At 40.8% G+C, this 11,602-nt stretch overlaps 1 protein-coding gene across 1 annotated transcript in view; it reads left to right on the forward strand.

The window, feature by feature from the left end:
• The window catches only part of LOC119021043 (complement C3-like), a 33,951-nt gene that overhangs the window by 19,376 nt on the left and 2,973 nt on the right, over positions 1-11,602 (forward strand). The window contains exons 20-37 of the mRNA XM_037100975.1: positions 1,386-1,471; positions 1,569-1,708; positions 2,875-3,087; positions 3,237-3,300; positions 3,403-3,492; positions 3,651-3,857; positions 4,001-4,076; positions 4,238-4,394; positions 4,544-4,639; positions 5,026-5,176; positions 5,473-5,558; positions 7,037-7,114; positions 7,316-7,471; positions 8,212-8,274; positions 9,146-9,227; positions 9,505-9,553; positions 10,631-10,721; positions 11,445-11,534. Of these exons, the coding sequence (XP_036956870.1) occupies positions 1,386-1,471; positions 1,569-1,708; positions 2,875-3,087; positions 3,237-3,300; positions 3,403-3,492; positions 3,651-3,857; positions 4,001-4,076; positions 4,238-4,394; positions 4,544-4,639; positions 5,026-5,176; positions 5,473-5,558; positions 7,037-7,114; positions 7,316-7,471; positions 8,212-8,274; positions 9,146-9,227; positions 9,505-9,553; positions 10,631-10,721; positions 11,445-11,534 (1,975 nt within the window). The remainder of the gene's footprint in view (positions 1-1,385; positions 1,472-1,568; positions 1,709-2,874; positions 3,088-3,236; positions 3,301-3,402; positions 3,493-3,650; positions 3,858-4,000; positions 4,077-4,237; positions 4,395-4,543; positions 4,640-5,025; positions 5,177-5,472; positions 5,559-7,036; positions 7,115-7,315; positions 7,472-8,211; positions 8,275-9,145; positions 9,228-9,504; positions 9,554-10,630; positions 10,722-11,444; positions 11,535-11,602) is intronic.

The following is an 11,602-nucleotide window of genomic DNA, read 5'->3' on the forward strand; positions in this document are numbered from 1 at the left end:
AGTTCAAATAAGAATGTAAAATAAGAAATTAAAATTCAAAACATACCAAATTGGAGACTGGAGACATGGGAGAAAACACAAGGAACTTAAAGGAGGGCAGAAACACAAGGAACTTTGAGGACATCACACCAAACAAAGTGACAAGGAGTGCAGGGAAGACACATACTATATACACAGACACACTGATGAGGGGACGAGGAACAGGTGAGGAGAGAGGAGGGAAGAGGACAGGTGAGATAACAAGGGAAAGCACAGAGGAAACAATACTGACAGACAGAGGGAGACAAACATGCAACAAGAAGGAAGGGGAAAACAGAGAGGGAAGAACATAGAGGAGATACTGAAAGGACAGAAGAGGGCACTTTAGCGCGTGTTTTGGCTATCCAAGAGGTCAGTTTATCATGTTTTAACCAGCCAAGAGGGCACTTTAGCATGTTTTTTCTCAACAATTGGGCCTGTCTTTTTCCATTTCCTTTTATTTCTCCCGCTGTCTCTTTTCATAGATTTGGTGGAGTTATTTAGCCAGGGCTGCACCTCTCTCTCTCTTTTTTTTTTCTTTTCTTTTTTGTCTTTGTAGAGGGCGTTGGAGTCCATGACAGGCTGACAGGTATTAAAGGGAATTAAAAGCAGTTAAAGAAGCAGTAACACAGCTCAAAAAACTTGCTAGCAGAACCAGTGTTAAAAACGTGGCCATGGACTAGTGCACTGTGATTAAAAGGTGTTTGGAATAAAACCATACTGAATAAAACGGCTTTGGGATTTGACACACAAATATGCTTAGTAGTGAAGTTACCTGGGCTGAGGCCACTGAATAGAATCAGTTCAAGGATGTGACCCTTTGAATGTGTGGGCTCTTGGACTTTTCTGAGTGAAGTTAAAAGACTCCAAAATATCCATAAAATCTGTGGTGAAGACTGAAGTGGGCAGCGAGCATGTATTTTGACATAAAATTAGATAAAGGCTCTGCAAACTCTTGGATAAAGCAGAGTTTGGTTTGGGCGGTCTGTAGATAACAATGTGTTTTGTTTTAGTTTTGTTTTAATCCAATTGCCAACAAAATCAATTAGTTTATGTAATCTGAAAAGTAACTTGCAACTAAAGTTATCAAATAAATGTAGTGAGTAAAAAGTACAATATTTGCTTCAAAAGTAGTGGCGTGGAAATTCAAAGTATCAGAAACTGGAAATAGTATGAGCAAAGTTGAAGTACCTCACATAACTGCACACAGCTCACCTGAAAGCTAAACTGGCTCTTGCTGCTGTTGCTCATTTAGTATTCTACATTTACATCACCTGTCCGATGTGAGTTGGTTAACTAAACTTCATTAATGGCAGCACTAAAACCTCAATATCTTTTTTTTTATCTGCCTTTCTTGTGTGTTTCAGTCGCAAATCAAGTGAATTAACAATCCCTTTGAAGGACTCCATCACAACCTGGCAGTTCATTGGCATCAGCCTCTCCAGAAATCATGGTGAGGATTTCTCGTAGCCACTGTTAAAATCATCACCTCTCCTTTTTGTTCCTCTCTCAGTTTTATCACTCGTTTGATTCTCCCCTCCTTCTTCAAGGTATCTGTGTGGCCGATCCCTTGGAGGTAATTGTGCGTAAAGACTTCTTCATTGATCTCAGGCTGCCTTATTCTGCTGTCCGAGGAGAGCAGCTAGAAGTTAAGGCAATCCTCCACAACTACAAAACTTACGAGATCACTGTAAGTCTGCACTATTCTTCTCCGATGTTTCTGGACAGAACGCTTATAACTTAGCATAGTTTATGTAGCTCAGCTTTTGAGTTTAATACAAAGGGAGGACAATAGCCATGTAGTCAGTGCTTTTATTTATTATTAATCATGCTACATTTTAAGCTAAAACAGTACAAAATGACTCCCAGTCAGTTCAAAAAGCTGTTAGTACTGCCAATCTCCTCACGCTTATGGGGTATTTCTGCTGGCACATTTGGCCCCACTGATTCAGACCGACTGCTTTACACCACCAGTTTTTTCTGCACCAAATTGGGTCGAGATACGCCAAGGATGGTTTCTCTTCAGAGTAGGGCCTGCCCCTTCCTCCAGCCTGTGATGACCCCTGTCTCTTCCTTTCTTGCTTACCTGGAAACTGGAGAGAAAAGTGTAGCCTCAGTAGCTGTTGTAGCTTCTAAATGAATATCTGTGTTTTCAAAATTCAGTTTCTCTCCTGCATCCCTGTTTCTTAATGTTCGTTCTCAGCTGTTTCAGGAGTCGCTTCAGTTCCTACTTGGAAACAGAGAAACATTTCCTGAACTTGCTGCTTCACTATAAAAGCTGTTAAAACAGCAAATAACGGTTGACTTTTATTTTTAAGAATTTACTATAAGAAATTAAACATGTTGTGCACTGAATTAATTGAGCTTCGTTAGTGGCTATTCTTTGATAATACTGTAGGGAGGAAGAGTATTTACAGCTGCTCCTTTGACTACCACTCAAGACAAGCATGGCATCAGTCCCTGTTCTAATGGAAATGCAAGTCCCTACTCTCTGGGATGACTTGCTGAATCACAGATCACAAACATCATCGGTCAGACAAGACAGTGACACAGGCTGTTGGGTTGTTGTGCCAGATGAGGTACCACTTTATTTGGAGATAGAGAATAAAATGAGCACATCCAAAATGTTACTGGAAACTGTCTTGAATATTTATGAAAGGCATTTATAAAAGATGTTTTATCACTGCATTACAATCATACAAAGCACCTGACACTGAAGTGCTAACGGTTTATATCTGGAGCCTCATAAATCTCATCATACTTCATTAGGATCTTATCTGCCCTGTAAAGAGATCTTTGTCTGCATTCAGACTCGCATACGTGAACTTTTTCTCCGCCACTGTCTCGTTTTTCAAGGTGCGCGTGGATCTACTTGAGGCGGAGCATGTGTGCAGTGCAGCCTCCAAGCGTGGGAGGTATCGTCAGGAGGTCAAAGTTGGGGCAGAGACTACACGATCTGTTCCCTTCATCATCATTCCCATGAAAGATCGAGAAATCCCCATTGAGGTCAAAGCAGCTGTGAAAGACTCGGGGCTCTCTGATGGAATCAGGAAGATGCTGCGGGTGGTGGTAAGAGAAACAGAGTCATGTGATGGTATTGGAGCATGGCATACCACATTTTGCTGTTCTCCTGTTGCAGTGTTAACATTAGAGACTCAAGAATGCAATATTATAATTGGTTTGCTTAAAATATAAGGGTGTATTTGTTGTTCTTCCAGCCTGAAGGCATGCTGATAAAATCTGTTAAGAGTATAACCCTTGACCCTGCTAAGAAAGGTGTAGGTGAGTTTATTATCATAGTAACTGTAGTGAACACAGTAAAGGTTTAATAACTGTTGTCTTAATTTGGTAACACCTCAACTTATCAACTGTCTCTTTCTCTAGATGGCAAACACGAGGAGATTATGAACAGTGACATTTCTATGAAAGACTTGGTTCCAGGCGTAGCTACTTGGACAGACATATATTCGACAGGTGAGATATAATGTATTTAGACATATTATGTGATACAATGCCTTCACAATAAATTGTACTGTTAACTGTAATTGTTGCAAGAAGCAGACTTGCTGCCTTAAAATGATCAGCTAACCTCGTTGCCTGAAACTCAGCATTGTTCCTATGTATCCACACAGGAAGAGAGCAGATAGGTGCACTGGTGGAAAACGCCATCAGTGGGAAATCAATGGGTACTCTGATCCAACAGCCCTCAGGCTGTGGAGAGCAGAACATGATCAGCATGACTTTACCTCTCATTGCAGCCATGTATTTAGACAAAACCCATCAGTGGGAAGCTGTGGGCTTTAAAAAACGTCAAGAAGCCCTTCAGCACATCGAGACTGGTAAGCACACATGGATGTAATTATTATTACAGATACAAGAAATATGGCTAAACCAGTCACTCACAGTGGCCTCTGGTGGACATGATTCGGTTAAGAGTTGAAGGACAGGCAGTGAAATGGTTGCGTGTATTGTTCATGTCCAGGCTACCAGAACGAGCTTGCTTTCCGTAAAGGTGATGGGTCTTTTGCTGTGTTCCCGGATCGTGAAAGCAGCACCTGGTGAGACATCAAAACAAGACTGAACTTTTATTCAAATATCAAGCACATCCTCACTTAAATTAGGCTCTGAGTAGCTGCTGGGATATCAGATATAGTTGAAGCATATTAAATGCTACTGTCTCCTCTCCTCTCCTCTCCTCTCCTCTCCTCTCCTCTCCAAGGCTGACAGCTTATGTCACCAAAGTGTTTGCCATGGCCACCAATCTGGTTGCAGTGCAAAACAGCACCATTTGTGACGCTGTCAAGTTTCTGATTTCCAAACAGAAAGATGACGGCACATTCAGAGAAGATGGAACGATTATCCATGGAGAGATGATTGTGTGTGCACAGGGTGACATCTGTTCTTCATCTTAGGGCCATATGCACTATATCATTGACTATGCCTATGTGTAAACAAACAGATGTTTAATTCTGTTGACTGTAATGATATGATTGTACTGACCTGTTTTTTGTGTGTGCATGTGCAGGGTGATGTGCAAGGTAAAGATACAGATGCCTCCATGACGGCCTTCTGCCTCATTGCCATGCAGGAGTCGCGCACTATATGTAATGACACTGTTAATGTGAGTACCTCACCTCCATACAGTGTATTGTTCTGTTATGACCAGAAACCCTGGTGCAACATGAAAACGAGACTCCGCTCTTCTTGTTCCCCAAGCACCACCAGCAGCATCACCATTTTTGCTAATGTCCTGTCCTTTTTGCAGTCAGCAATCCCCGTCAGACACATCCCCCAAGGGAGAGCACCAGGTTTTGAAGGCAGTTTTTAAGTTTTAAGCTTACATTTTTAAAGAAGTGTTTGTAAAACAGTCAATACTTTTCTTGAGCATCAAAACCCAATGAAATTGTTAATTTGACTATCAAAATTTGTTCCAATTAAATGTGGAAAGTCTAGAAGAGCTGCACAATTAAATTTTATTTTATCTGTGTGTCTTTTCCATCTGCCCAGAATTTGAAAGAAATCACAAACAAAGCAGTATCCTACCTGGAAGGACGTCTGCACAGTCTCACCAACTCATATGCTGCTGCGATGACATCCTACGCCCTTGCAAATGAAAACAAACTAAACAAAGAGATCCTCTTCAATTTTCGCTCATCAGGTTTTGTCTCATGACAATATTCTTTAACATACTGAGAAACAATCAAGTCTAGATTCTATAAAGATATGATAACCTTTTCCACAGATGTAGCCTAATGTTTACCATACTCACACCAACTGATTACTGTGCGTGTGTGTGTGTGTGTGCGTGCGCGTGCGTGTGTGTGTGTGGGGAGATAAGCAAAACATAAAATGATTTGTTTAGTAATATTTTTTATAAGCTTGTATTTCTGAATGTGATGGTTTTGTGACTCTTCCATGTGGATGATGACTGAAGAAGTATTTTATCTTCTTCAGATTCAACCCACTGGCCTGTACGCGACAGGCAGCTTTTCACACTGGAGGCCACAGCTTATGCTCTTCTAGCTTTGGTCAGAGCCAAGGTGAGACGCATCCCCTGTGTGCAATTTGTATTTGATAAGAATGTCATGCTGTGAAAAACATACAGTGCAGTAGTGTCATCCCTCATGCTCTATCAGTGAGGATATCGATGATTGATGACAAAAATAAAAACACAAAAAATATCTAGTGTGGAGAAACAGACCGTAACCATTTATTGGTCGAAGAAAATGTACGTCTAGGCTATGATTACTGAAGAGAACTTGCTTATTAAAGATGCCAACCTATGAAGATTGAGGTAAGACAGTATTAAAAACGTTTATGAACCCATAGTCATGCTCAATATTTCCACTACTGGTATTCTTATACCTAGAGTAAAAACGAGAGTTAAGGTTTGACCGTGATTATGGATTCAGCCAGACTCATTATGTTTAAAGATAAGATGTGGCAGTGGCAGTAGGTTAGGACCCGGCTCCTCTTGGGGGATCCTGAGGCTTTCCCAGGCCAGATAAGATATGTAATCCCTCTAGCGAGTTCTGCGTCTGTCCTGGGGTCTCTTCCCATTTGTTCATTACCGGAAAGCCTCAAATGAGAGAGCATTCTAATCAGATGCCAAACCAGCCTCAGCTGCCTCCTTTCGACGTGCAGGAGCTCGGCTCTACTTACAGCTCACTCTGGATGTCCGAGCTCCTCATCCTAGCTCTAAGGCTGAACCCAGTCACGCTACAGAGGAAACCCATTGTTGTTGCTTGTATCCGCGATTACCTAAATTCGGACCCACAGCTCATGATCATAGATGAAGCTTGAAAGATAGATGGACTGGTAAATCGACATCCCTCGACAACACGATGATCTGGCACATTGCCTGCAGCACTGATGATGCTGCACCAAACCACCTGTCCTTCGCACGCTTCATCTTCTCGTCACTCGTTATTTGCTTGGGGCAGGAGCTCACTCCCCAACCAGAGGGGTCAGCTTGGAGGAGCTGCCCATCATCCCAACCGCTTCACACAAGGCTGCAAACCACTCCGGTGACTGTTCAGATGTTTTTTCTTTGGGCTGCACGTAGTTGAGCCCCATGGGCAAAGGCCCGGCCACCAGACACTTGCAGTTGGGCTCCCCTCCTAAGTCTGGTTCCAGAAGGGGACCCTGGTGTCCCCATACCAGAGGAGGTACTCTTTCTCATTTGTTAGAGAGGGAGCGAGATCAAACTCAGCTGAACTGCTTCATCAGTACTGCGTGGATACGGTTTGAACAGATTTGATTGACAGTGGCCTGGAAACACATCCGAGCAGCTCCCAACTGTCAAAAGATTTGGATTCAAATATTGCTACCTTCTGATTGGTGCACAGAAATATGTGAAATTACCTAAATAAATAAACATTATTCCAGTACACTTTGAAAATCTAAACAGAGAAATTAATAGGACTTTCAATTAAAAGTAATCAGTAGTAAATGATACAACTGAATTAACTGTCACTCACAGAGATTTCAATCCTTTTCTTGATTTTTCATAATAAAGGACTTTGAGAATGCCAGACCTGTTGTCCGATGGTTCAACCAACAGCAGATAGATGGCGGAGGCTATGGATCAACTCAAGTACGACTCTCTCTCACTCTCTGTTGCAGTACATGTATATACAATAAATGTATACATTTATGTATCTATCGTGAGTTTTGTTTTTTTTTGTTTTTTTTTTAGTGAAGACTTATTTTCTTTTTTATTCTGGAGCTTAAGTTACCAGTCGATTTTGTGTGTCTTGCTGTGTCTTTCTCTCATTGCCTTCATTTCTCTTCTCAGGCTACTATAATGGTGTACCAGGCAATAGCTGAGTACTGGATCAGTGCTAATGAGGAGGAGTATGAAGTGAATGTGGACATTAAGATTCCAGGAAGGTCAAAGCCTGTAAAGTTCAACTTCAACAGAGAAAACCACTACGCCACCAGAACAGCTAAGGTGAAATCACACACAGTCACAATGTAACCAATTACAGCTGCGTTAATGGCGACTAGGGAGCAGAAGAACATGAAAATTAGTTATTGGACACACTTTTATTTTTTGGCCACTCACTGACCGGCATCTGTTATCCACAACATCTAGCAGCCTTCTCAAAGGAAATGCTCTTTAAAATGGTGACTCACTTTACAGCCATCTGAAGTCAGCTGGTTTCCTTCTGTCTTTCTTCTCTAATTGGCCGAACATGTGCTGTCAAGACACAGTTGTGCACGACAGATCAACGCGTTACAACCAGCAGCAGTTGTTGTCACACAATACCCACACAGCACAGTTTCTTCTGCAAATCCAGATGAAAAAAAACTGTTAACCCTAACCCTAACTGAAAAAAAAAACTGTTGATGACTTTTCACTATATATATATATAGTGAAAAGTCATCAACAGTTTTTTTTTTCAGTTTCAACACTATCTCTCTGTCTCAATCCAAAACACTGGGTAACCATGAGACCCAACATTCCAAAACTAGGTGCTAACTAGGGTGGAGAGCTCAGTAAGATTGCAGAGTTGGGGTGTAATTCTCTTCTTTCACATTATATTTAGTAATACACCAATACAGCTTGTCTTGATTATTTTAAATGTCTGTATCTATTGAAAGATATTTTCTAAATAAGCAGCTCTTGGTGTTTGTGTGTGTGTGTGTGTGCGTGTGCGTGTGTGTGTGTTTACATTCACATTTTAACAGCTCAACAGAATAAACCAGGATTTGACAGTGTCTGCCACAGGATCAGGAGAGGCAACAGTAAAAGTGAGAGACACATTTTTGTTTTTGTTCCAAATTGTAGTTTATTTCGTGAGTAATCATGCCTCTTATGCATTCAAAATAAAAATATATTTTAGAATAGTTGCTTGGTAGAGTTATGTGGAAAGCATAAAGCGCCAATTTCTCCCTATACAACATTTTTTATTTTAAAAAGAGCGACTTGTGAGATATGGCCAGAGTTTTTGGTTTAAACCATTCAAAAACTCAATGAATATTATCAGCATAGTGTGAAGAAACATCACTGACACGTTATGTCAGATATGTCAATGTACTGTGTTGGAGAGGTGTCTGCTGAAGTTAGCATGCCAGCCAGCTAGCCCCCCAATAGTTTAAGTTGGCCGATATATGCCGGTTGTTAGTGCAAGAAATCAATAGAATAAATTCATAGAATGTCATGAAATGTAATACTTTTACATCTATTTTTTCTTATTAAACATGAAAATAAAACTGGTCACCTTCTGAATTCATTTTTCTCTCTTTAACCATACTAAGACAAGCTTAAAGCTTAACTACTCATTACCTCATTAGCTAACTGAGCATTGAACAGTAGCTGCCTACAGCCAAGGATAGCTAGCACAGAGCAGCAGTTGTTGGTAACCCTGGTAATATGCTTCCCCCTATTGTTTTGGAGATAGCTCTGAATTCTGGCCATACTTTACAAATTACACCCTTAACTACAGACACTACACAAGTCCCTTACTTGCAGTATTGCCACAGTGAAGTTGCAGTACAGCCATCAAGTTAATGAGTACAGTATTGTAATCACCAATAATGGTGGCCAGGCCTGTGAAAGTAGGATTAAAGCTGTTATTAACTGCAGTGATTCTTTAACACAAACTTTGCGTCTGTTTGACAGATGGTGTCGCTGTATTACACTCTGCCAAAAGAAACGGAAAGTGATTGTCAGAAGTTTAACCTGTCTGTGCAGCTCAAACCAGGTGATTTGGTGCCGTCTCCCTAAAACCAGAAGATCCACTGATATTTAAAACAAGAGTAGAATTTCTGCAAGAAAGTACAGAGTCATACAAAGACAAACAATTATATTAATATGTGGATCCATCTACTGTTCCCAGGAAAACGTGCTCCTGGGGATTTTGTTCAAGTTGAACTAAGGCATCAAAGCCCCCCCAGTCCTTTTTTGAAGTACCCCTTTACTCCTTACTTTACTGTCACTACCTGTTTAACTTCTGATCATCAAATGTTTTACTCCTCCAGAGAACACGAATACAAATGAGAAGATATACAAGTTGATAATAAAGATTTTGTAAGTACAATCAGGAAATCATACTGACAAGTGTCACTTTCCTTCCCTTTCACTCTTGCATTTCCATTGCCTTGCCATTTACTTTTAATTATCCTGCCCTTTACATCCTGAACTGTCTTATTTTCTCACAGCTGGTTCAGACCAGGTTATGTCAAGAGCCCATTCTCTGATGTTTATTTTTATTTTGGAAGTTGGTACACTATATACCGAGACCCCTATAGCCAGCATCTGGGAAATAAGACTGCCATATCATTCCTGGGGGAAATTGCCCATCATCAAATTACGTCTGCTACATTGCAGAATAAGATCCTTTTGTTTAACTGGCAACAGCAGCCAACTCACTCTTACCAAAGTCATCAGACTCCATTTACAGGGTCAGTAATTTTATCCTTAAAGACTTCACCATCAGCCCCTGTTTTGTCGCAATAAACCTGCATTATTTACTGCATTACACATGAAAATATTCTGCCACTGTACACTGTTTTCCTTCACAGCCTCTCTGATGTCCACCCTCCGTCTCGCTCTTCTCCTGATATTTTCATCTTCAACATGGTGAATTAAGTGTTTATAAAACTTAAAATAAAATGAAAATAAAATGATTGGTGGCTTTAAAGAAATGTTTGCCACTGTGACTGGTCAATCAAACAGGGTCTTATTCTTTAACAAAAAGGTCTCTGTATGGATCTTTTTTTATGATGTTATCCATATCTATCAGTGGCAGAAACAAGTACTTGTAGTGGACGTACTTTGATGGTGCAAATCTGCCTTGAGGGACATTGCAGCTCATTTCATGGCTGCCAGCTGTGGTGTTCTCACTCAATACTGAGCCTTTTTCAAAAATTGTTTCCTAATTAGTCACTTAGACACAAACATCATGTATCATTTGTGAACTAATTCAAATAATGATTCACAACAGTTAAGTCTGTCACACTGTCACACTTATTGAAATTAATTTCTTGTCTCAAAGTCACATTTATTGTCTCTGTAGGTCATGGTTATCTATACATTGTGAAATCTTCATAGAATTTGATTTGATATCTGTTTTTCTGCTTTACTCCTGTCATCTTTTTTGTACAGGTATAAGGATGCAGAGCGTGATGCAACCATGACAATCTTAGATATTGGCTTGTTAACTGGCTTCATTGCTGACCAAACTGACCTGAAGGCTGTAAGACTAACACAGACACACACACACACACACACACACACACACACACACACACACACACACACACACACACACACACACACACACACACACACAGCACAAGATGTTTTTTTACAGCGGAGAGTCACAGCAATAAAACTTCGAATTATAACTTCTAAAATACGTGACAAGAGTCTTGAAAAATGTCCCAGTGGCACAACCATATCCTGAAATTTTAACACCAGCTTTAACTGCTGACTGGACATGAGACCAGCTGCACCTCCTATGCAATACTGTGTCCGTCCGTCAGTCTGTCTGTCCATTTGCGCCATTCTTGTGAATATGATGTTTCAAGAGCGGCATCAGGGAATTTCTTCAAATTTGGTCCACTATGCATCCAGATCCAAATCCAGTTGAGCATCTGGTGTTCATGCTAGAGCAAGTCAGATCCACAGAGACCCCATCTCAAAACATACAGGACCCAAAGGGTCCACTACAAACATCCCTTGTGTTTGAGGTGTTGTGACCATGCTTTGATAGGTCAGACCTGTTTTTGGAGACCCAAAGGGAACCAAAGCGTGTTTAATGTTGTGGCTGGTCAGTTGCCACTGGATCATTATCTTGGGAATGCACTTTACTGCACCTCCAATATTTATGTCCTTATAACGGTGTGTGTGTGTGTGTGTGTGTGTGTGTGTGTGTGTGTGTGTGTGTGTGTGTGTGTGTGTGTGTGTGTGTGTGTAGCTGTCTGAGGGCCATGCCCGTACCATCTCAAAGTTTGAGCAGAACACAGTCCTGTCAGAAAGGGGCTCGCTCATCATCTACCTGAATACGGTAATCAATTTTTTCTTCCCTCTATCCCATTTGCACTCTGTCCCTCTTTCTCAAGTTAAAATAAGTTT

Source organism: Acanthopagrus latus, chromosome 1, assembly GCF_904848185.1.
Source record: "Acanthopagrus latus isolate v.2019 chromosome 1, fAcaLat1.1, whole genome shotgun sequence".
NCBI lineage: Eukaryota > Metazoa > Chordata > Actinopteri > Spariformes > Sparidae > Acanthopagrus > Acanthopagrus latus.